This window comes from Quercus suber, unplaced genomic scaffold (genome assembly GCF_002906115.3).
Source record: "Quercus suber isolate HL8 unplaced genomic scaffold, Cork oak 2.0 scaffold_159, whole genome shotgun sequence".
NCBI classification, from domain to species: Eukaryota; Viridiplantae; Streptophyta; class Magnoliopsida; order Fagales; family Fagaceae; genus Quercus; species Quercus suber.
This window is the reverse complement of record NW_027069620.1, coordinates 777,684-801,830: the sequence shown is the minus strand read 5'-3', so window position 1 is coordinate 801,830 and position 24,147 is coordinate 777,684. Positions and strand designations below refer to the sequence as shown.

At 35.8% G+C, this 24,147-nt stretch overlaps 4 protein-coding genes and 1 pseudogene across 10 annotated transcripts in view; all 5 read left to right on the top strand.

Annotated features, from left to right (window-relative positions):
• LOC112027984 (replication protein A 70 kDa DNA-binding subunit B) overlaps positions 1 to 6,931 on the top strand; it is an 8,959-nt gene extending 2,028 nt beyond the window's left edge. For 2 of the 7 annotated variants that reach the window (XM_065777572.1, XM_065777570.1), the window contains 5 exons: positions 2,131 to 2,202; positions 3,301 to 3,363; positions 4,448 to 4,859; positions 4,978 to 5,098; positions 5,917 to 6,931. In XM_065777572.1, the coding sequence (XP_065633644.1) occupies positions 4,672 to 4,859; positions 4,978 to 5,098; positions 5,917 to 6,024 (417 nt within the window). In that variant the 5' untranslated portion in view covers positions 2,131 to 2,202; positions 3,301 to 3,363; positions 4,448 to 4,671 and the 3' untranslated portion in view covers positions 6,025 to 6,931. The remainder of the gene's footprint in view (positions 1 to 2,130; positions 2,203 to 3,300; positions 3,364 to 4,447; positions 4,860 to 4,977; positions 5,099 to 5,916) is intronic. The other 5 variants (XM_065777573.1, XR_010630495.1, XR_002884569.2 and 2 more) reach the window with 5 other exon arrangements.
• Positions 6,932 to 17,076: 10,145 nt separating this feature from the next.
• On the top strand, positions 17,077 to 18,153 carry LOC111992580 (protein phosphatase 2C 51-like; annotated as a pseudogene).
• A 236-nt stretch (positions 18,154 to 18,389) lies between these two features.
• On the top strand, positions 18,390 to 22,148 carry LOC112033392 (uncharacterized). The gene is made up of 2 exons (XM_065777560.1): positions 18,390 to 21,084; positions 21,154 to 22,148. Exons 1-2 carry the CDS (start codon positions 20,146 to 20,148, stop codon positions 21,340 to 21,342), a joined length of 1,128 nt encoding a protein of 375 aa, XP_065633632.1. The 5' UTR covers positions 18,390 to 20,145; the 3' UTR covers positions 21,343 to 22,148.
• Positions 18,549 to 19,355, top strand: LOC111992570 (uncharacterized). Its single transcript, XM_024024451.1, has one exon. It carries the CDS (start codon positions 18,549 to 18,551, stop codon positions 19,353 to 19,355), a length of 807 nt encoding a protein of 268 aa, XP_023880219.1.
• Positions 22,149 to 23,498: 1,350 nt separating the features above from the next.
• LOC111992454 (uncharacterized) lies at positions 23,499 to 24,020 on the top strand. Its single transcript, XM_024024316.1, has one exon. The coding sequence runs from the start codon at positions 23,499 to 23,501 to the stop codon at positions 24,018 to 24,020; it is 522 nt and encodes a 173-aa protein (XP_023880084.1).
• The last annotated feature ends 127 nt before the right edge of the window (positions 24,021 to 24,147 follow it).

Genomic DNA, 24,147 nt, shown 5'->3' with positions numbered 1-24,147 from the left:
TTTTTTTTTTTTTTTTTTTTTTTATATGAAATCTTACTGATTTATCAAAAAAGAAAAGTTTTCTGTTTTCCTTTGGAATGGAGTTTTTTTCATGTTGTTTAAGAGATGGGCATTGCATTGGATGCATATGCCAGATGTTGATAGAGTTTGGAAGGGTAACCTTCTTTTGGGTCTGATTACCTTGCCTATACCCTTGGGTGGAAGCAATTAGAAGAGAAGTGATTAAGCATAATATAGTTTTGACAATAGGTCAACAAATGAAGGGAATTCAGTAGCACAGGCAGAAATGCATAACATGAGGTGATGACTTCCATGATATGGCACTTTATTTTGGATAGAGGGGGGAGGGAGGGAAAGTACTCTAATTCTTGATGTGTATAACATACTCAAGTGCCAAGCACTGAACAGTTTGTTTTTTTTCTTTGCTTTTGAGGCCTTAGTAGAATTCTAATGGTATTTGGAACTTTGAATGCAGTTAGAAAAACATTCATAGATGCAGACGGATTTCCTCCTTTAGTTTTATTAACTAAATCTTACAATACATTAATTTAAAAAATATATATATATATATATATTTAACAAATTTACGAATTTTAGTATTTTATATCTCTAAATTTTTCTTTGGTTTATTCAATTAGCAAATCACTGGTGAGTCTTTTACTTAAAACAAATACTTTTTATTTTGTCTTTTTAACTAGAAAGCCTCTAATTGTTTCAGGACCTACACTGTGCTTTATCCTTTTTTTTTTTGTGCTTATTTTGCTATTTTGCAATTGCCTTAGTGTTTTCTCTTGTACTTTTAGCTTGGGATTTGTGATATGTTTCGTTCTACTGTCTCATAGGAATGTTAATTTGTATATTTCTTTGTTTTGTTCAGTGAAAATTTACTGATTTATCAAAAAGCAATCACCTACATTTTTATTTATTTTAATTTTAGAGGATGCTATCATTTGTGCTCTAACATTGGATGTGTGAATAAATTATTTTTTTATACATAATATGTAGCATATTAAGTGATGGGAACGTATTAGATTAGTTACCTAAATCTATAATTCCCTTATCCTAATCAATTTTATTCGTTTTACCCCTAAAACACTATCATATAATTGGATGGCTGAAGCTTATTTGCATGGGGAATTTTATAATTGGATGGCTGAAGCTTATATGAGAACTATAAGAAAAACATGCATGTTTTCTAGCATTATAGAAGTCAATTAACCTAATCACGTCATCATTTTTTTGCTGAATTTTTCTTAGAGATTATTGATTTTGGAGAGTTGTTAATGAGTAGTCCATGCAAAGTCTGTCGCTTGAGTCTAGGGAAATTGTTTGATATATGACTTGTGTGTGATAGTTTTCCGCTGTTTATGTAGGCCCTATAAATAGCTTTTAGGAACTATTATTGTGTACGGTTAGTGTTAACTGTATAGCTGTTCCAAGTAGCTTGATGTTGGTTTTATTGACTTGAGTTGGATTGTGGCTTAATTTGTTGATTTGATTTTTGAAAAATGAAAAATTCTATTTAAATAACCAAACTAGCTGTAGTGCTGTGTTTTTGTACTTGGGTCTTACATATAATGTTTATTTTTTTTTTCTTGACCAAAAGTTTTCTTGTGGATTATTGATATGTGAATTGTAATAGTTTTAGGATGCATTAAAAAAGAGTTTGATGGAATTGTTAACTAAGAGGGATAAAAAGAACAACCCTTATTTGAATTCATGTTTTAGTGTTTTAAAAGATTGATTATCATTTTATTTTTGTTCCATTAAACATTTGATGAAGAAATATGGAGTGGTTGTTGAATATTTATTTTTATACATGCATGTTATTAAAGTCAGCTTTGTTTTCTAAAAGTGTTTGCTTTGGAATATGGGATGTAAAGCGACCAAATTGGGATGAGTAAAACTAATAATATATATTCATAATACTTTGTTTTCCCCTTCTTCTATTAATCTGGAGCCTACAACATATCAATTCATTTTTTAACAATATTAAAAAATTAGTGACCTTTGGTATTTTATATCTCTCTTCCGTTTAATTTTGTTTTCAATTTGGTGATATATATATATATTTTTAAACAAATATTTTATATTATTGTTTCATATTTTTTTATTTATTTGGTATGACAGCTAGCTAAAGGATGTCAGTCTAATTGGAGCTCAGCCTGCTGAATTAGGAAATCTTGCTCATTTGTGAAAAATGTAAGAGAAATATACACGTTTTGTTCAATTATAAAAGTTGTAAACTCATCATGTTATTATTTTGCTCAATAGTTCTTAAGGAGATTATTAATTTTTGCTAGTTGTTAATGAGTAATCCATACAAATTCCATTGTTTAAGTCTATGAAAATTGCCTATACATATGTTTTGTTCAGTTGAAATTTATTGATTTATCAAAAAGCAATCACCTACATTTTTATTTATTTTAATTTTAGAGGATGCTGTCATCTGTGCTCTAACATTGGATGTGTGAATAAATTATTTTTTTATATATAATATGGAGCATATTAAGTGATGAGAACATATTATAGTAGTTACCTAAATCTGTAATTCCCTTATCCTAATCAATTATATTCATTTTACCCCTAAAACACTATCATACAATTAGATGGCTAAAGCTTATTTGCATGGGGAATTTTTAGACTACACCTTGAACAATTTAAAACAGAGTTTGAAATGTTAATGAAATTGGTAGTTCTTGTATGTACCGATACTTATAGATTAGTGATTGCATTCTTCTTTCCTACCCTCCTTAAATTTTGTATTGCTTTTGTTTTTTTCTTTGGTATGACAGCCAGCTAAAGGACCTCAATCTAATGAGAGTTTAGTCTGCTGAATTTAAAATCTTTCTCATTTGTGAGAACTATAAGAAAAACATGCATATTTTCTAGCATTATAGAACTCAATTAACCTAATCATGTCATCATTTTTTTGCTGAATTTTTCTTAGAGATTATTGATTTTGGAGAGTTGTTAGTGAGTAGTCCATGCAAAGTCTGTCACTTGAGTCTAGGGAAATTGTTTGATATGTGACTTGTGTGTAATAGTTTTCCACCATTTGTTTAGGCCCTGTAAATAACTTTTTGGAACTATTATTGTGTATTGTTAGTGTTAACTGTATAGCTGTTCCAAGTAGCTTGATGTTGGTTTTATTGACTTGAATTGGATTGTGGCTTAATTTGTTGATTTGATTTTTTGAAAAATGAAAAATTCTATTTAAATAACCAAACTAGCTGTAGTGCTGTGTTTTTGTACTTGGGTCTTACATATAATGTTTATTTTTTGTTTTCCTGACCAAAGGTGATCATCAAGTTCCTTCATCATTGATCCACGCAATCCTGAAGCAACTGCATTACAAACCTGGTACATTATGCATCTCTTTTAAATTCTATACTACATATAAGTGATTAATATCCACTTTTAAAGCATTGAGCAAAATGACTTCAATTCAATTTATAAATGCATTAGTCTTTAGCAAACTTTAGGACTGATGTGCATCAACAATCTACTAAAACAAATAGACTCCTTTCTTCCCTTTTTATTTTTTTACCTCTATACACAACCAAACACCTTGTGTATATTACACTTTTAAAAATCTCCAACTAATTGAAAATCATCATTCGATTATGTTATATATTGGCTTTACTTTATTTTTTATTTTTGCATTTACAAGCCTATCTTAAATCATTCCTAATTATATAACGTTGCTCTAACTTCACATGACAGTTAAAGGCCATGAGGCTTATCTATAATACTAATGGAAACCTTCTATATAAAAATATTAATCAATATAAAAATATTATATCTTTACCTCTATTGTTATTGTGACTTTCTTGGAGTTTTCAGAAGTAATGACCAATGTTAATGTATTTATCAATATAAAAAATAAGTTTTGATTATGCTATTTGTAATTTAATTCATGAAATTTAACTACCTTCTTAATTTCACCATTAACGATCTTGTTGAAACTGGTTCAAAATGCCCAACTCACTACACAAAAAATAGAGTATATCTTTACCTTCTGTTTTATAGAGATAAAGAATCAAGAAACTTTGAATCATTTTTTTTGCTTGTTCAATTTTCAATTGCTAGAGCAATGTGATTTGCTTGTAACATCAAGCTTTCAATTGTCAGAGCAATGATGCAAGCATTTTGTGAAGAAATATAATCAATTTTCAGATGATGCATTTTTCTTGTTATGTTTTGTTTATCCTTTGTTTATGTGTGTATGCATTTTATTTATTTATTTTATATATTATTTGTAAGTTCACAGTGTTATCTTCATAAATGTTGCCTCTTGTATTGCAATTCATTTCATTACAACTTCTTTCTCTATATAGAATACAATGAAAATTAACATAAAAATTTAAAACATTTTAGTCATTGGAACAGTATTATTCGTTTACTGTTATAATCCTTGCAATATATGCATTTTTATTTTTCATAGGGCCACTGAAAAGGAAAAGCAGCTGAATGAGATAATCACTGAAAAACACTATCTCACAGCTTCATCAAGCTCCCTGGCACCAATAATAGAAAATATTACTGAGATTGCTTTAATAGCAACTTTGGTTCAAACGGTGATATCTATTTCTACCTCTTATTATAGTCTCTTTCGTTTAGATTCAATAAAAATAAAAATAAAAATAAAAATAAACAAAAAACTAAACAATGGAAATGTGTAACAATCAATTGATGCAGCGATCCAACTTTTGGATAAATGAAACAATATCCATTACAAAGTTGGACCAACAATTTTGGTACATGGCTTGCAGTAAGTGTCACCAAGCCACTGGTGTAGACTATAATGAAGAATTTTCATGCTTATATTGCAAGGAAAAGGCTGTTGCAAATCCACGGTATGTACACTACTAAAAACCCCTTTGTAACAGTAATGATATGGATAAAAAAAAATCAGTTAATCTTAAATTTATATTTGTATCCAATTGATTATTAATTTCGTTGTCCAACTTCTAGATGTCGACTTGAAGTTAAGTTGGACGATGCAACTGGACATTTAATGGCAACTCTATTTGGAGATGAGGCTGAAAAGTTTTTATCATGCTCAGCAATTAAGCTAATGAATGAGACTATAGAGGTAATAAACAATCATAACTAATCTTTAAATAAATAGAAACATTTAAGCATAAATTACAAAAAACTCTTTCATTTGCACTTTGTATGGTTAATTTTAGGATTTGTTTTTAAAATAACTATAAAAGCCATCCCAAAATATTTTCTGTTGTGGGTTTGTGTTTTCTGGGTCTGTTAGTGTTTTTTGGGTTGATGTTCTAGGTTTTTTTTCTTTTCTGGTTGGTCTGCTTGTGTTTTCTGGATAACTGTTCTGTGTTGTTCTCGGTTTTTTTCGTTGGTCTATGTTTGAGTTTTCTTTTCTGGGTTGCTGCATTTTCTGCTTTCTGGGTTGCTGCACATTTTCTGGTTACTACATTCTATGATTTCTTCCTGCGTGTTGCTGCATTATCTGATTTCTGGGTTGCTACATTTTCTGCTTGCTGCGCTTTTTCTGGTTGCATTTCTGGTTGCTGCGCATTTTCTGGTTGCTACATACTGTAATTTCTTCCTGCATGTTGCTGCATTTTCTGGTTGCTGCGCATTTTCTGCTCACATTTTATGGTTGCTGCCCATTTTCTGCTTGCATTTTCTGGTTGCTGCACATTTTCTGCTTGCATTTTTTGGTTCCTGCGCATTTTCTGCTTACATTTTCTGGTTCCTGCCCATTTACTGCTTGCATTTTTTGGTTGCTGCACATTTTCTGGTTCCTACACATTTTCTGCGTGCTGCATTCTATGATTTCTTCCTACACTATGATTTGTAGTGGAGAGAACTCAAGCCTCTAAATTTAAGTTTGATCAACTCCTTATTTTAGTTTAATTAAGTGTACTTATTTGGTTATAGGATGGAATCAAAAATATTGAAAGCTTTGTCAAGCTCTCCGCTGATAAGAATTTTCTCATCCAAGTGAGAGCAATAAAGCTAGACACCCCTACAGAGCCAATGCTATAAGTTCAACATTGTTGCCATTCATGATTCGCCTCAAGAAAATCCATGAAAATGAAGTTCAAAAAGAACTATGTAATGCAAGACATCTCCTTTTGGAACTGTGTAAAAAAAAATAAGCACATGCAAAAGACAAAGTGATACATTATTCATATATAATGTATCACTTTGTCTTTTCATATAACTAAATGAAGCCATAAAAACATTACCTCATTTTTGTTACTCCATTATGTGCCTATTATTACAAATCAACATTTTGGGTTTCTTTTTGCACATTATATATACTTATCATATGGTGCTTCTCAAAGCACATGTATATATTTGAAGTATGTAAACCATATATACCTATGATATTATCCACATGTATATATTTGAAGTATGTATAACCTATATACTTATAATATAGTGCATTTCAAAGATCAAGTGTTGAAGTCATCAAGTCTGTCCAAGAAACAAGCTGAAGAAGTGCAAGTTCTTTAAAACTCGACAGTTAGCATGTGTCGAGGTTTAAGAAGTTGTTGAGCCCGTGTGCTCGACACCTCCTATCTATCGAGGTTTATGAAATTCAGAATTTTGATATGATTTTCTTGGAATCTGCGAATTTGTCTTTGGGCTTTCTTTTCTCCTAACCCTAGACATATAAAAGGATTATTTTAAGGGCCGTCAAAGAGTTCACAAGTTGCACAAGTATTGAGTAAAGTCTATTCAAGCAAATTGTGACCAGAGACAAAGTTTTTTCATAATTCATCATTCTTGAAGAAGTTGTTGTATATGTGCATCATAGGGTTTTGTAACCAAGTATCTTCTTGATCTTCATCGTATAGGATGAACTGAAGAACTTTGCAACCAACAATCTTCTCTAGTTGGTGATTGAAGTCGTGTGCTAGGATCCGCACAATTGGTTAGTCATGTACTTAGGAGCCGTGCATCAAAAGGAGAAATTGTCACTACAGAACAAGTCCAATTGGGTATTAGGGTAAGGGTTCAACTGTAGGTTGGTATAAGGTACTGAGATTCCTTTACTTGTAATCGCTTGTTATGATAATAGTGGAATTTCGAGAGTGGTAACCTTAAAATCACCAGGTGGGATTTTTTCCGTATAGGTTTTTCCTATTCGTAAACAAATCACCGTGTCATATTTATTTTTCACTGCACTTAGTTTAATTGGTGATTTGTTTATGTTATCTTACGTTTTGTATGTTAATTTGATTAATTAATAACTTGACTAATTAATCAATTAATTTAATCATAAGGGATCAATATGTTTTTGGCCTATTAGATATTCATATTTATATTTTATATAATAAAAAAAATACATTTTTAAAAAATAAAAATAAACAAACAAACAAAACCCAAGCCTCTTGTATAATTGTAGCCCGTTGGAACCAATATCAATATGCTAGGCTTCTCTATTTCGTCTATCTCCAAACTACCTTTATTTATTACCTTCGATCAAACCCTCAACTCATTCCCGCCAAAACCTTCAATCATCATCACCACTAAATCCAAACTCTGAACCCCTTAACCACCGTCTAATCCACCACCTCAATGTGGGCCACCTCCACAAGCAATCTCCACCCTCGATCTCATGGCCCAAAAGGGTACCCACCCAGACCTCACCACCTACTCCCTCTTCCTCAAGTCCTGTATAAGGTCTCGGAACTTCCAACTCGGCAAACTCTTTCACACGCACGACTTGAGTCAAGTTCAATTGACACTTGTTACTATATAAGGTCTCAAAACTTTAATTTTGAAAGAGAATAAATCAACATTTTATGTCCATTGTTTTACTCATCAACTTCAATTGACATTTGTTGCCGTTGCTAAAAATCACATTAATATTGCTGAATTTTTTTATATGGTTAGTAATTTAGTAATTGTTGTTGGAGGCTTTTGTAAGAGACGAGATGCTCTTCGAGATGCACAATTTGCCAAAATTAAAAAAGATTTAGCGAATGGTGTACGTAGAAGTGGGCAATGTTTGAATCAAGAGACACATCTTAAATGTCTTGGTGATACATGTTGGGAATCATATTATAGGACTATTCTCAACTTAATTTTGATGTTCTCTACTGTTGTTAATGTACTTGAGATTATTGAAGAAGATAGCCTCTCCGACCAAAAAGTTGAAGCTCGATCTATTATGATGTTAATTCTATCTTTTGAATTTGTCTTTACTCTACACTTGATGAAAAATATTTTAGGGATCACAAATGAGTTGTCAATAGCATTGCAAAAAAAAAATCAAGATATAGTCAATGATATAGTAAATTCTATGGATCTTGTTAAAGTGTCTAAGCAACAATTGCAAGTGATGAGAGATGATGAATGGATATCTTTATTGACTGAAGTATTTTCATTTTGTACCACACATGATATTTTTATCTTTAACATGGATGAAATATTTGTAGTTAGTGGGAGGCCGCAACGCAACGCAACACCCAACAAAATACAAATTTACATCATTATCGTGTTGAGCTATTCGACATAGTCATAGATATGCAACTTTAAGAGCTTAACAACTGTTTTTTAGAAGCGAATACCGATTTGCTATTTTATATGGCTTGCTTGAATTCAAGTGATTCATTTGTGACTTTTGATAGGTAAAAGTTGATACGTCTAGCAAAGCTCTATCTATCTGATTTTGTTGGGACAAATATCTTGGCACTTGACTCTTAACTTCAGAATTACATTTTTGATATACGCAACAATGATTTGTTTTTAGAGTTTCAAGGAGTTAGTGAACTTGCTGAAAAGTTAGTGAACACAGGGAAGCATGAAACTTATCCATTAGTCTATTTGCTTGTAAAGTTAGTTTTGAATCTTCCTGTCGCTACTGCAATAGTAGAAAGAAGTTTTTTAGCAATGAAATATATAAAGAATGAACTGCGCAATCGAATGGGAGATCAGTGGATGAATGATTGCTTGATTGTGTATATTGAAAGAGATGTAGCTTGTAGCATTGATAATGAGACTATCATACAACAATTTTAAAATATGAAAACTCGTAGAAGACAAGTGTAAACTTTATGTATTTGCGTGTTTTTTTATTATTGTTGTTGTCAATAAATGAACTTCTCTTTTTATTAGATTGTGTAATTTATGCTTTTTAAGGAACATTTTGGGAAAAATTCCTGGAGACACCATTGTCACAAGCTCAAGCCAAGCTCAAACTTTTGACTTTTCCTGATAAGTCAAGCTTGAATATACATTACTTGACAAAGCTCGATTCATTTACAGCCCTAACGTCAATGCATTACAGACCCTTACAAAAACGCACACAAGCAGAACTATAGCTCGCCCACTTTAGCCAAGCCCATTTGATCAACTCAAAACCCCAACCCATCCCATTTTTTCTAACATTGTCCAATTCATTGTCAACTCCCTCTCAATCAAAACTGTTTGCAACCGTTTGGGTGAAGCTGGATTGGTCTTTTAAGAACCTTAATAAAAATACTTTATATCATCACATGCGCTTTGCATGTGCAATGAGGCCTTTTTTTTTTAGGGTTTATTTTATTATATATATATATATATATATATTAAGAACATGGGGTCTCTTATTATAATAGATTACAAATAATTTACAAAAATAATTCTAGTCAAGTTCTTGCAATGATATTATCATTTAATTTCCTATTACTTCATGTTTGTCATTGTAATAGATTGTAAAATAATTGTTAAGAGATTATTACAATAATATATCTTCGTTGCAATTTCACTGCAAGATTTTCATTGTAATAAATTGCACATTTGAAATTATCAATTTATTACTACAATTTTTTCATTTTAAATTATTGGAATTTTTTTTAATACTATAAGGTATTGAGACCTCTACTTGTCTCCCTTTTAGAGATATTAGTTGTGCTTTCTGTTTATTCATGTGGCTTCAACATTTTAGTTGTTTGCCAAGTTATTTAATTATTGATTTGATTGTGTATTTAGAGCATGATACAGAGATTGTTCTTCCAATTCCATCGTTATTAACGAATGTGTTTTAATAGGGCCTTTAGTAGAGCATCTTCATCCTTTTTCCATCATAGATACAAAATTTTTTTGAACAGTGCATTCAATTGATGAGTAAACTAATGATATTTCTTTCTCTTATCCAACCACCAGCCTGATTTTGGTATTATGTTCTCAGTTTTCTCTAACTTTTAGTCATAGGTTTATTGCGAGAAATTGAATATTCTTATAATCCCTCAATCTTGGTACATTTTAAAATTATTAAGAAGGCTTGAATTATAATTGGGAAAGAAAAACCAAGCACCAAGCACCTTGATTTAGATTAGCCTAAAGAAATTTTCTCTTGGGGCTGTCATCGCAATGTAAATTTATTATGTGCCTTGGCGCAAGAAATATAGCGAGCTAGTAATAGGTTACCTTCCAAGCATTGTCTTGAGTTTAGTTTTGTAAGGTGTTCCCCATATAAATGATGTTATTTTCATCAATAGAGAAATCTATTTCCCGCAATAAGAGAAAGGAGAAAGCGTTCTATAATGTTTTTCTTTTCAATATCTGGAATGTGTTTCTTGTCAATGTTATTGCTAGTACCATTATAAGCCAAATGAAATGAATGTTAAATCTAGCGTGAAAGACATAGCCACTGAACTTGTCCAAGTAGTTCCAAACAAGTTTATTCTTTAATTCTAATATAAGTTTGTTATTAGGTGCAGTGCATGGTGTTACAAGGTCAATTTTTCTCTCCAATTGCCTGCTTGTGATGGCCCTAAGTTCATAACTTAGTCTCAGCCAACACCACACACACACATGACTGAAACACTTAGAACAAATTATTAAGGACACACTCACACAGTACACACACTATGTTTGCAGGAAACCACCCCCAACCTTTATTACTCAATCTCAAGTACAAAGAAAACCTTTACAAGTTACAAAGCTTGGAGAAATACCCAAAATTCTCTCTAAAGCAAAATACAAAATTTGCTGTTGACACTCCCAACAACATAAAAGCAAAATACACAATTTGCTGTTGACACTCCCAATAATATAAAGGTCAAATATGCAGAAATAATTGAATTTTGGACAATCTGTCACTTGGGTCTGACTTAAGACACCATCAACTGCTGTTGTATTAGCTCATTCTCCATGTTTCCAGCCCCTACACAGCAGACTAGAACATCAGGAACACCAAGAACTGCTTGTAACTGCTATTGCACATCAGCACATGTCATAGCCCATGTCTCAGCATATCATGGGGCTTCTATCCATCACCTAGCAGCCTACACAACATGTCCATCCATGTTTTGGGAGGCTTGGCCCATGCCTAAGCCATCCGCCATTAGCCACATAGCCTATGCAGCCTGTCCATATGCAACACACACATAAGGTAACTGCCCATCAGCCCACTAGCATCTATCCATGCACTAAAGCAAAACTCACAAACCCATGCCTTTCACACAACATCTGATTGCACATCATCATGGCAACCCAACCCTGCCTTGCACATAAGCTACCAAGCCCATGCACAAGCAACCAACCATCAAGTCACCAATGCCATGCACCACCACTCATGGGTCGACACCACCTACTACCATCCATTATGAAACCAACTCTGCCCACCATGGCCCTCCCATGCCATGGCCTTGGGGCACCATGTGGAGCAAGGTGCCTCAACATGCTGCCTCTATCCACAGCTTATCGATCCAACTCGAGCTGGGGAATCGGACATGTCAAACATGTCCCCCTTTAAAGAACACTTAGGAGCATTTAGAATCTAGCTTGAGGAGACATTGGTGTGTTAAGGAGACATAAAGCCTTATGACTGGCCTAATGCTGCTCAAGCACCATCCTTCCTCATGCCATCATCATCAACGACTAAAACTCCTAAAACATGGTGAGGCAAGTGAGGTAGGGTCCTTAGATTAGGGTAGGGATAGGGCATGGTGGGTGGCAGGGTAAGGAAATCACCTATGGGGCAAGGGAGACAAGATTTTTTTTCAAACTAGTTTGGAGAGAAACATTTCAAACTCCTTTTATATCTTTTTATTGAATGTGAATTTTGGAAATCTAACTGTTTGATCGCATGTTCTTTATATTCTTAACATGCATGTCAAATTTCGTTTAAATCGAATTTTATTTACTATTTGATCAATAAACTTATTTTTTATGTATAATTTTTTACTACAAAAACTCGAAATTTAAACATGTAATTGACGATATGACTATTGATATTTGATTTTCTTAAAATTTTGTAAGCTTGAAGGATATAATAAGAACATGTAATCCAATGATTAGATTTTCAAAATTCACCTCCAATAAAAAAATATAAGAAGAGTTTGAAGGATTTTTCTCCAAACTAGTTTGGAGAGTAACCTTTTCAAGGGTAAGGGTGGGATACCCATGACTTAGGCTTGTCTCGCCCCATTGCCACCTTATGTAGTTGCTATTTCTCGTTCAAAGCTAATGTTTTAATTTGTAACTCTCATATATCAATTTTTTCTTAATGAAAAGTTTCGAGAAACTAGAACCCTCGAGTCATTAAACTAGGCATACAATACCACATAATATGTATTGCAATAAACCTATTTACCTTTTTTGTTTGGTTGTGAACTTAGGCTATGTTTGATTTGCTAGTTTCCATCCTCCAAATCTCAGTTTTCATAACTCAATTCTCAAATTTTGTACCCCCACCACAATTTAGTTTGTTTGGGTTAGTTTTCATAACTCAATACTTAAAAAAGTGAGTTTGAGTTGTGAAAATTGAGAACAAGTTTCTGATATTTTCAAGTGAAGAGTTATATGTTATGATAGCTTTTTTGTAAATTTATGCAAACGCATGAGACCCATCTCAGTGTCAAGCCAACATCAAGTCAGACACCCAACGCCCTCTTTCTTCTTCTTCCTTTTTTTTTTTTTTTTTCCTCCTTCAATTTATACTCTTATTCTCTTTCTTCTTTTCTCTTTATTTCTTTTTCAGTTTATATGCTTCTTCTCTTTCTTCTTTTCTCTTTCTTTCTTTCTTTCTTTCTTTCTTCTTCATGCTAGATCTTCTCTCAGCTTCTTCTTTTCTCTCTCTCTCTCTCTCTCTCTCTCTCTCTCTCTCTCTCTCTCTCTCTCTCTCTCTCTCTCTCTTGCAGTCTCACAACATAAAAAGATCAGACTTCGATGATGATGCGAAGGCTTATAAATAGATTAGAGCTCCAATTTTGGTTGTGATTTGCGTTTAGATTTGGTTTTGATGTGCTTTCTGGGTTTGGAATTTGTTTTTTTAGAGTTTATGGTTTTATGGGGTAATTTGTTGTGGTGTTGAAGGAGGTAGTGGTGTGAGTCGATCTTCTATGGTGTATGGGTTTGATTTGTTGTGATTTGTGCGGTGGTGGATGGAAAACAACAATGATGGGTTAGGTTTTTTAGGGTTACAATCGGCGGGTTTTTAGGTTGCGATTGGTGGGTTTGTGGTTGTCAATTGTGGTAGGAGGCGGGGTGGCTGAGTTTTTTTAGCTGGATGTTGGGTTTGGCTTCTTTGGTTCCTTAGAGGGTTGTCTCAACTATGGAGAGGGAATGTTCACACGGGTAATGAGGGAGGACCGTTCTGACCCAATCAAACATGTAGACTCCACCATTTTGAGTTAAAGTTGAGTTTTTAGGCCAAAAGTTGAAGCCAATTTTTTAGCTAAACAAATTGGGAGTGAGTTAAGATAAAAATAGAGAATAGGATGTGAGATATTGGTTAGAGTTTTGAGTGATGCTAAAACCAAACATAGTAATTACTTAATTTGTATCCTAATTTGGAGCGTTTTTGTATGATATCTTATTATTTTAAACCAATATAACATGCTATTAATTTGTAACCGCCCGCCATCACCAAAGGTGCCTTTCTTTCTCTCCACTAACCCAACTTTCTCTCACTGATCCAAACAAAGAAGCTTCCATGCTCCACCACTCGCCACCACTATTAACAACGATTTCTCTTCACTAAAATCCAAGATCGGTGACCCAAATCGCGCCCACACCCCACAACACAACAAACCCAAACCCACCAACATAGAAAACTCCAACCCAAAATCACTAGATCGACAACCTAAAATCGTGAAAATGCAGAGAAAGAGAGAGAATAAATGAGAGGAAATAAGGTGAAAAAATCACTAGATCGACAACCTAAAATACGTTCTTATACTAATATAAGGTGAAAAAATTGGAAAGTCGCTACCAATTCTCTAGCATACTTCTACTCATTGTTTATTACTATTATTATTTATCCTTTTTTTTTATGTTGAATTTTTAGAGAGTCCTTCGAAAGACATAAACTGCTTACAACAAAGAATTCCATATATTACTAACTTTGATCATAACAAACAAGTGTAACAAAGAAGGATTTTTTTTTTTTTTTTTTTTACAATGCCTTGATAATGTGTAATCCACACTTGCTGTGCTATCCCATCTCTTATAAATTCTATGTTTTGGACCAAGTTTCATCAAGCTAGTTTATCATTTAAAGAGGGTTGTTGTACAAACGAATTTTTGGTCCTTACAAAAGGCATATATGGTTTTCAAAAAAAAAAAAAAAAAGAAGGCATATATGTTGAACTTTGCTCTAACATTAAAACTTTAGAGTTCAAACTTTTTTTTTTTTTTTTGTCTTTTTTTTGCTTTTTTGCATTATGTTTTTAAAATATTCGTTGTAGGTTGTTATATAAGATGATCTATCCTAGTGTGTCCACAAGTTGAGTTCAATTGAATTCCCCCACCAATCGATCACTTGACTTGACTAAAGACGGTTTCAAAAACCCCACAACAAATGCCATTTTTGGTGTAGAAGTTGTTGCCTAGCAAGTTGTGGGAATCCCAGTGTTTGGATCTATAGAAATCATCAATCTTCTCGTCCATGGTAATGTCATGGAAAGATTATGAGATCTCCATTGTATCTAGAGTATATCTTGCCTAATCCAATGAATATCTCATTAATTTGATGGAGATCTAGCAAGATTTAGTGAGATTTTTACCCGATCTGACAAATTACCTCAAAAGCTCAAATGGTGAATGGTGGCAAAGAGGTGAAGCAATAGTGGGCTTTAAACAAGTATGTTAGACTACGTTTTTAAACGAGAACCCATTACTCCTATTATATATGTGTTTTTGTTGAATTCCTCCAAGTTGAGCAAGTCCAACTCAATCTTACGAGCTCGAAGCATTCTTTTTAAGTTCAATAAATTTAGAGGAACGATAATTCACAATTTTATTAGATGACAAGTTATTAATAATAAAAGAATTTTTTTTATACTAAATAAACATTCATTAAAACAAACATACAAAGTCACAGAATCATGACAAGTTGAGATTTAGTCTACATAAGTGAACAGGAAACAAAGTAGTAATAAAGGCTAACTCAGTTACACGAGAAAGACCTAAGTTAGGGACAACAAAGGAAAAAGTTATAAGCCTTGCTGTTGAAACTGGATCAGGTCTGAGATAAGAGGAAGCTCCTGCCAATTCGGTGACTGAGCTTTATTGCATATTTGTTCCAGCCTTTTGCTATTACTGAGGATGATAACTTCATTAAAGCCCAAATTCTTTACTTTATAAACCGCCTCACTCACTGCTTCCAAAAGAGCTAGGTAAAGGATCTGTCTTCCTTTGCTGGCACTACTTGTGATGATGACTCTGCCCTCCATGTCCCTAGCTTCATACGCATACCCACTTCTCCTTGATCTCCTATTTCGGCGAGCTGCGACCTTGAGGATGAGCTGCCAATCACAATTTGTGGGCCTCTGAGTTTGTTGATTGGGTTTGTGAACTTGGGATTTGCAGTTCTTGAAGGCTTCCTAATACCTGCAAATGAGAGATTGGGAGGTTAAAACAACTTCAATGGGGTTAGGGGTTTTGCCCTGATAAAGAACCAAATTTCTATGTATCCATATGGACCACAATATGGTGAAGAAGGACTGTAAAATTTCCATCTTGCTCTGCTCCCACGGGTAAGTAGAGGACAGGTATCCCATAATCCATTGTTTTACAGAAACATCATTTAAAGAGGAGGCTCTAATTTCCAAAATTGATCCATGCCATACAGCTCTAGAGAAAGAACAATGGAGAAAGAGGTGGATGATAGTTTCATCATCTTTATCACACGTAAGGCAACAAGGAGTAACAATTCCCTATTATTCAAAATAGTAAGCACAGGAAGACTGTCATGAAGAAACTTTCAGATGAAGTTCAGAATTTTCATAAGGTGTTTAACTTTCCAAATAATTTTCCAACAATAATAAAGAAAAGTTAATAATAATAGATATATATATATATATATAAATTAATAATAACTAACCAACTCAACAATAAAGAAATTTATTATAAAATTGTTTTGTTTGTAGCAATATCCTTTTAACTTAGGTGTTTTGTGTTTGTTAAAGTTTAGTTTAATTTCTAACATTTTCTCAAAAATAAAAATATAAATTATTTAAATAAGTTTTTTTTATAAAAAAAGTACATACTATTTTTTTTTTTATACTAAAACCCACCCAAAAAGAAGAACCCCATATCCGCAGTCCGCACCCAATCAACTTTCACGAGTGAGTAACGTCCTCAACAGTTAACCCAATCATACCTCTTGGGATATTTTCATCCATCCAAAATAATATAATATACATTTTTTTTCGACACAAAACCAACACAATAATATTTTTTTAAAAAAATAAAACGAGATTAAAAAAACATTATTCATAGAATCATAGTAAAAGAAACTCGACACGAAATATCGGCAGAGACACAAAGTACGAGGTGCAGCTCCGGCACGCGACCCCCCGGCTAACACGACACGTGTACTCTCCCACCACTTCTGAATGCGACTTGATTTGATTTTCCAAAAAGTTGAAAAAAAAAACCCACTTCATTGTCAGAGAACGAAGACTCCAATGACTCATCAATAAATCAGAATTGGCGCTCGAAACACGAGACGCCACGTAATGACTTGTCTAGAGACATAACACAACTTTTTTTTTTTTTTTACGTGGGACCCAGTACCACGATAGTCTTTTACGGGACCGAATCACTAAGCCCAAACTCTATGTTACACGTGTCCACCAACCCAATCTCAGTCACCCACGTCTCTCTTTGAAAAATCCAAGCCACTGGTCCATCAAAAAGATTTCAAAGCCCATCTGTTTCAAATCCAACGGGATTGTGAAAATTCAACGGCTTAGATTTCATGCTTTTTTATATAACACACAGATTAGCTAGTTACTACCTTTGAATTCCACTTTACGCTATAAAAGAAAAATGAGGTTGATAGAGGCTTCGAAGCCTCACGTTGATGGGCCAGAGGGTACGAATCTACGGAGAATGACGTCAGATTCCGGGGAGATGAGTCAGATCACGGTGACGAGGACGAAGAATGCTCGGCGGAGAAGAATCAAAGTCCGGCGGCTGAAGTACACGTGTCGAACGAAGAAAACATCAGAGGAGGAGGAGGAGGATGTTGGTGATTCGGTGTAGGTATCATTGTCTGTGTCTTCTTCGGAGAAAGACGAGGTGGTTTTGTCGTACGGTTCGGTTTCTGTTATAGGGAGGAGGAGAGAGATGGAAGATGCGGTGAGAGCTGAACTAGGAATTATGAACAAAAAAGGTGGCGGTGGTGTTGGCGTTGGAGGAAAGTACGATTTTTTCGAAGTGTACGATGGGCATGGAGGGTGCCACGTGGCGAGGGCTTGTAGTGATAGGTTGCATGGGATTTTGGTGGAGGAGGGTGAGAATAGTGGTGAAGAGTTAGAAGGGTTATCGGAGTATTGGGAGAGAGTGATGGAAGGTTGTTTTGGTAAAATGGATGAGGAGGTGGTAGGTGGTGGTGGTGGTGTTGGTGTGGGGAGGACGGTGGGTTCCACGGAGGTTGTGGCGGTGGTGGGAGAGGAGGAGCTTGTGGTTGCTAACTGTGGGGATTGTAGGGCTGTCTTGTTTAGTGGTGGTGTGGCTTTGGCCTTGTCTCGTGATCATAAGGTGCGGTTCTTTTTTGAATATTTGATTCTCAATGTCATTGCCTTGTCTTGCCGCCAAGTGTGATAGTTTTTTCTAGTTTGCTTGGTTTTCTTTTTTTAAAAACGCTATTTGAAGCTTCGGTTTCTGGCTTGATTTATATGAATATATGATAAGAAAACGTTGTTCAAAACAGCACTTAAGTGTGCGTTTGGGGTTAGACTAGAAATGAAAATTATTACACTATTTTACTTATTTGGACACTTTTTAGTATTATTTATAAATTTTATAATACTATTTATAAATTTTACGTTAATATTTCAATTAAAAGTTTTTAAGTATTTTTAAAAATAATTTTTTAATTTTAATAAAATAAGTATTATCGATACGTAACCTTAAACTTCAAGTGAGAGAGAAAAATTCTAACAATGACTTTGACAGAAAAAGGTACAATAGAGCATCTCTAAAGTCATAATTAAATGTGTGTTCTTTCTCCTCTAGTAAGAGTTCTCTCCCTTGTTAGGTACGAGTTTCTTTCTCCCTTAGGAAGATTAAGGGTATTCTTTTTTGTCTTTTCTTTCTTTAGCAACACACGATTCCCTCTCATGGCGGAGGAGGTCATTGATAGTTTGGAGAATATGCGGTTAACAGCGAATGAAGAAGATGTTATTGCAATTCCTGATGAAGAACGCAAGGCAAAAATAGAGAGTTGCACTTTGAGTCTCATTGGAAAGTTTCTCACTTGTAAGCCCTTCAATAAGAAGGCGGCTAAGAATACTATTTGGAGAGCATGGGGGTTGGAGAAAGAACTGCAGATCGTTGATGTGGGATCAAATCTATTCCAATTCAAATTCCAAATCGAGTTTGATCTAGAACGGATCTTTAAGGGAGGGCTGTGGACATTTGACAATCAATTGCTCATGTTGAAAAGATGGCAAAAAGGTATGAATGCTAGTAACGCAAAGATTGACCATGCATCCTTGTGGGTTCAGATCTGGCGGGTTCTTTTTGACATGTCATCCCCACAGGTGGCAGCATTGGTGGGAAGTAAATTGGGAGTTCTGGAGGAAGTTGAGAAACGGAGTAGACAGGATGATCAAAATTATTTCATGAGAGTGAGAGTAGGACTACCAATATCGAAACCACTGAGAAGAGGGGCTTATCTGGCTGGATGGGAAGGCGAACGAGTCTGGGTTACTTTTAAATACGAACGGCTCCCTTTGTTCTGTCACTTTTGTGGATTCCTCGGTCATGATATTCGACATTGTGTAGGTTACTTTACAGCTAAGAAAAGAGAGGATTCGGTGCAACTCCAATATGGGGAGTGGCTTAGAGTAGTAGGGGGGGCGTCCACGGTCTCCACAAAGGAAAACAAAGCCAAGTGGATCGGAGGGTGTTGGAGAGGGGCATGAGAATGTTGAGAAGACAAGTGGAGCTTCATCGTACAAGGAAAAGAAGACAGCGGTGCAAGATGAACAAGGACGAAACCCTAGCAGCATATTATGGAATGTGAAAAAGGAAACAACGTGAATCAAGGAGGTTATCCGGATTTTCAACAACATATTCACGTAACGGCTGGCAAAACCGAGGTTAATGTGGAAAGGGGAGTTATGGGTGAGGTGGCAGAGGTGAATCATGAGTTAATGCTGAAGGGTAGGGATGAATCAGCAAAATTGAAAGGGGATGGAAAAGAAGTCAACGGGCTGGATGGGACTAGCATTAGGCCCAAACCAAAATGGACCCGTTTTGTGCACATGGAAAGTGGGCCTGTATCAAGTGATGGAAATAATAGTAAGGAGCAGCTGGGTAAACGAAAGGCCATGCAATACACTAAAGAAGGCAACTACGAAGACTTGGACGTAATGGTTTTGAAGCAGCAAAAGGTGGATGGGCAACAAACAATTATTACTGACAGATCGGCGAGGGTGGAGACACACCCTTGCCGGAGCAATGAGGCTTCTAAGCTGGAACTGCCAAGGGCTTGGGAACCCTTGGACAGTTCGGAGTCTTCGCAAAATTGTGCGGGATCAAGCTCCCAACATTTGTTTTCTAATGGAGACAAGATTAGACAAGGATGGTTTTGAAGAATGGTGTGGGGACTTACCTTTTCGGAATAAGATTATAGTGAAACAACCAAACACAGGAGGTGGCTTAGCTTTATTATGGAAGGAGGACGTATAACTTGATTTAATAAATTACACCATGCATCATGTGATGGTCAAAGTGAGAGAGGCAGATGGTTTTGCATGGTATTTGACGTGTTTCTACGGATGGCCAGAAGCAGATCAACGTTTTAAGTCTTGGATTTTGCTAAATCATCTTAGATCTTTTGTGCACAGACCGTGGATGTGTATAGGAGACTTTAATGCTATTCTTAGCTCGTCGGAAAAATTGAGCAAACGCCCACCACAAGCTCGATTGATAGATGAGTTCAGAGAAGCACTGGAGATGAATGAGCTAAAAGATTTAGGGTATAAAGGTTATCAGTACACTTGGAATAATAAAAGGCCCGAGGAAGCTAATACAAGGGAGCGCTTGGATCAGGCTGTGGCGAATGGAGAATGGAGAGAAAAGTTTCCACCGACCACAGTAACTCACATATCTTTGCATACCTCAGATCATGCACCAATTATTCTCCAAACAAAGTCCCTCATGGATAGGTGCAAAACTAGTGGTGGACATGGATTCAAGTTTGAAGAATCATGGCTTCTTTGGGATGATTGTGAGGGGGTTATAAAGGAAGTTTGGGAGAGGAATATTGAAGACAGCTCGGGTTTGGAAGCAGTAAGGCAGAAAATAAAAAGCTGTGGTGATGAGCTGCAAGCTTGGGGGTCATCTAGAACACATCCGGATGCTGAAGAGATTAAAAAACTCCAAAAATGGGTTGAAGTGCTTCAGGTAGCCGAATGTACAGTGGAAAGTAGAGCTGAATGGTTGGAAGCGAGTAAGAAGCTTGATAGTTTACTAAGGCAGCAAGAGATTTATTGGGCTCAGCGATCCCGGGTACCTTGGCTGAAGCATGGTGACAAAAATATAAAGTTTTTTCACTCAAAGGCCTTACAAAGGAGAAGGAGGAACTTTATACAAGGGATTAGAGATGAAGGAGACAATTGGGTTGACAGACAAGAGGACATTGCACAGGTAGCAACCAGTTACTTTGGGAATTTGTTTAGTGCTGGAGAGTGTGACCGAATTGAAGAATGTTTACAGGCAATCCCATGTAAGGTGACAGAGGAGATGAGACAGTCTTTATCCAGGGAGGTCAGTGCAGATGAAATAAGGGAGGCACTGTTTCAAATGGGACTGACAAAGGCACCCGGACTCGACGGTATGAATGCATTATTTTATCAAAAATTTTGGCATATTGTTGGGGATAATGTGGTTTTATGCTGTACTTGATTTCTTACAATTTGGTAATATGGTGTCTGAAATAAACCATATAAATATTGTGCTTATTCCCAAAGTAAAATCATCTGAAAAAATGTTAGACTTTCGACCAATCATTTTATGCAATGTCATATATAAAATTATCTCAAAGGTGTTAGCCAATAGATTGAAGCAGGCGCTCCCTCAAATAATATTTCTTACACAGAGTGCATTTGTACCAAGCCAACTTATTACAGATAATGTGCTGGTGGCATATGAAACCTTGCATACAATGCATGGGAGGAAAAAGGGGAAGAAGGGTTCTTTGGCTCTGAAGCTTGATGTAAGTAAAGCTTATGACCGGGTGGAGTGGGACTTTCTAAGAGGTATTATGTTGAAATTGGGGTTTCCTGAAATATGGATTAACTGGGTGATGACATGCATTACTACTCCTTCATTCTCTGTTCTCATAAATGGTAAACCTTTTGGAAGTATTGCACCCTCTAGAGGACTCCGCCAAGGAGATCCTCTTTCGCCTTATTTGTTTCTCTTATGTGCAGAAGGTTTTACTGCTTTGTTAGCAAAGGTAGAAATGGAGGAGCGTATTCATGGTGTTTCAATTTGTAGGAGAGCACCAAGGATTTCCCACTTCCTGTTTGCAGATGATTCTTTACTCTTTTGCCAAGCCACACAAAGGGAGGTCACAGCAGTCACTGATATTCTACATATATATGCACAAGCTTCCGGTCAATGCATAGATATGGAAAAATCATCAGTTCTCTTTAGTAGCAATACACCAGTTACACAAAAGGAGTGGATCAAATCTACTTTTGGAGTAAAGGAAGTGGAGTGTTTTGAGACCTACTTAGGGCTGCCTACGATGGTGGGACGGGCAAAGTACCAAGCCTTTGCTTATTTGAAGGATAAAGTTTGGAGGAAATTGCAAGGTTGGAAGGGTAAGCTGCTCTCAAGAGCCGGGAAGGAAATTTTAATAAAGGCGGTGGCTCAATCGATTTTGACATACACAATGGGTGTTTTCTTACTATTGGTAAAATTATGTGATGAACTAAACCAAATGTAATGCAAGGTTTTGGTGGGGACAAGCTGAAAATGAAAGAAAGATACATTGGAAGAGTTGGGGGATGCTATCTCAATTAAAAAAGAAGGGTGGTATGGGGTTTCGTGATCTAAGGGCATTCAATTTAGCCATGCTAGCTAAGCAAGGCTGGAGGCTAATGCAAAATCAGGAGTCTCTTGTTTACCAATGCTTCAAACACAGATATTTTCCCAGGTGTTCCCTTTTGGAGGCATGTGATTCCACCAATAGTTCATATGTTTGAAAGAGTCTAATGGCCGCTATGCCAATTTTGAAACAAGGAAGCTGTTGGAGGGTAGGGAATGGGGCATCTATAAGTGTCATGTATGACAAATGGATTACAAACTATCCTACATGCAAGGTCCTTCATCCTCCAGATGTGCAAGAGTGGGAATGGAGGGTCTCTGATCTTATAGATCCAAATGGGAGGTGTTGGGATAGAGAGCTGATCTGGAGTAAATTTCATGAAGAAGATGCGAAAGCAATTTGTCGAATGCCCCTGAGTAATCGGTGTGTTACAGACCGGGTAATGTGGATTTACAACAGAAATGGCAAGTACTCAGTAAAATCCAGATACCATGTGGTGAAACAGGTCCTTAGAACGGATGACTGGGTTGAGTGCTCATCGGGTCCAGGTGGATTGGAGGTGTGGATGAAGCTATGGAATTTGAATGTCCCAAACAAGATTAAAGTTTTCGCATGGAGGGCCTGTCAAAATATATTGCCAACACGTGCGAACTTGGCTCGAAGGAAGATTATTGAGGATGATTTATGTGATCTGTGCAAATGCGTTCTAGAAATTGGAATTCATGTCCTTTGGGAATGTGGGGTTGCACGAGGTATATGGGCTAGAAGCTTGGTGAAATTACAAAAGTTCACGCAAGGTCAAGGTGATGTGCTACAACTCTTCACTGAATTGTTGCAGAGGCTATCGACTGAGGAGTTTGAAGTATTCTTAATTGTGGCTTGGCTTATTTGGAATCAACGGAATTCGGTGATTCATGGAGGGAGAGTGAAGGATCCATGGCAAGTTCTTAAAAGAGCTGAAGACTTCGTGACAGAGTACCATTAAGCGCAAGACCAGTTGGGACCTATGCAGAACGTTCAACAACAGCCAGGTGGGTGGCAACCTCCTCATTCTGACCATTACAAGCTGAACTTCGATGCGGTAATATATACAGATTTGGGATGTTCAGGGGTTGGAGCTATTATTCGAAATGAGAGGGGAGAGGTGATGGCAGCTCTGTCTGCTAAGGGACCTTTTGTACAAGACAGTGAGGAAGCTGAGACTTTAGCTTGTCGAAAAGCACTTGAATTTGCTATAGATGTGGGAATCTTAGACTTGATAATTGAAGGTGACAATGCATCGGTAATGAGAGCTGTTGCATCAAATTTTATGGATGGGTCCAGACTAGGCAACGTTCTTGAAGACATTCATTGTCTCATGAGTGGTCTAAGATGGAGCTCTGTTAGCTGCGTGAAGCGAAGTGCCAACACCGTTGCCCATTGTTTAGCCCGGTTCGCTAGAAATGTCTCTAATGAGCTGGTTTGGATTGAGGATAGCCCACAACCTGCTAGGGAAGCTTTGTATAATGATTCATTGATTTTCAGCTAAATGAATGAAAGCCCACGTTTCAAAAAAAAAAAAAGTCATAATTAAATGTGACTTAAGGTTTCTATTAAATACTATGTGAAATAGATTTAAAATCTTAATCACTTAATAGGCTGTTGGGCTTTAATTA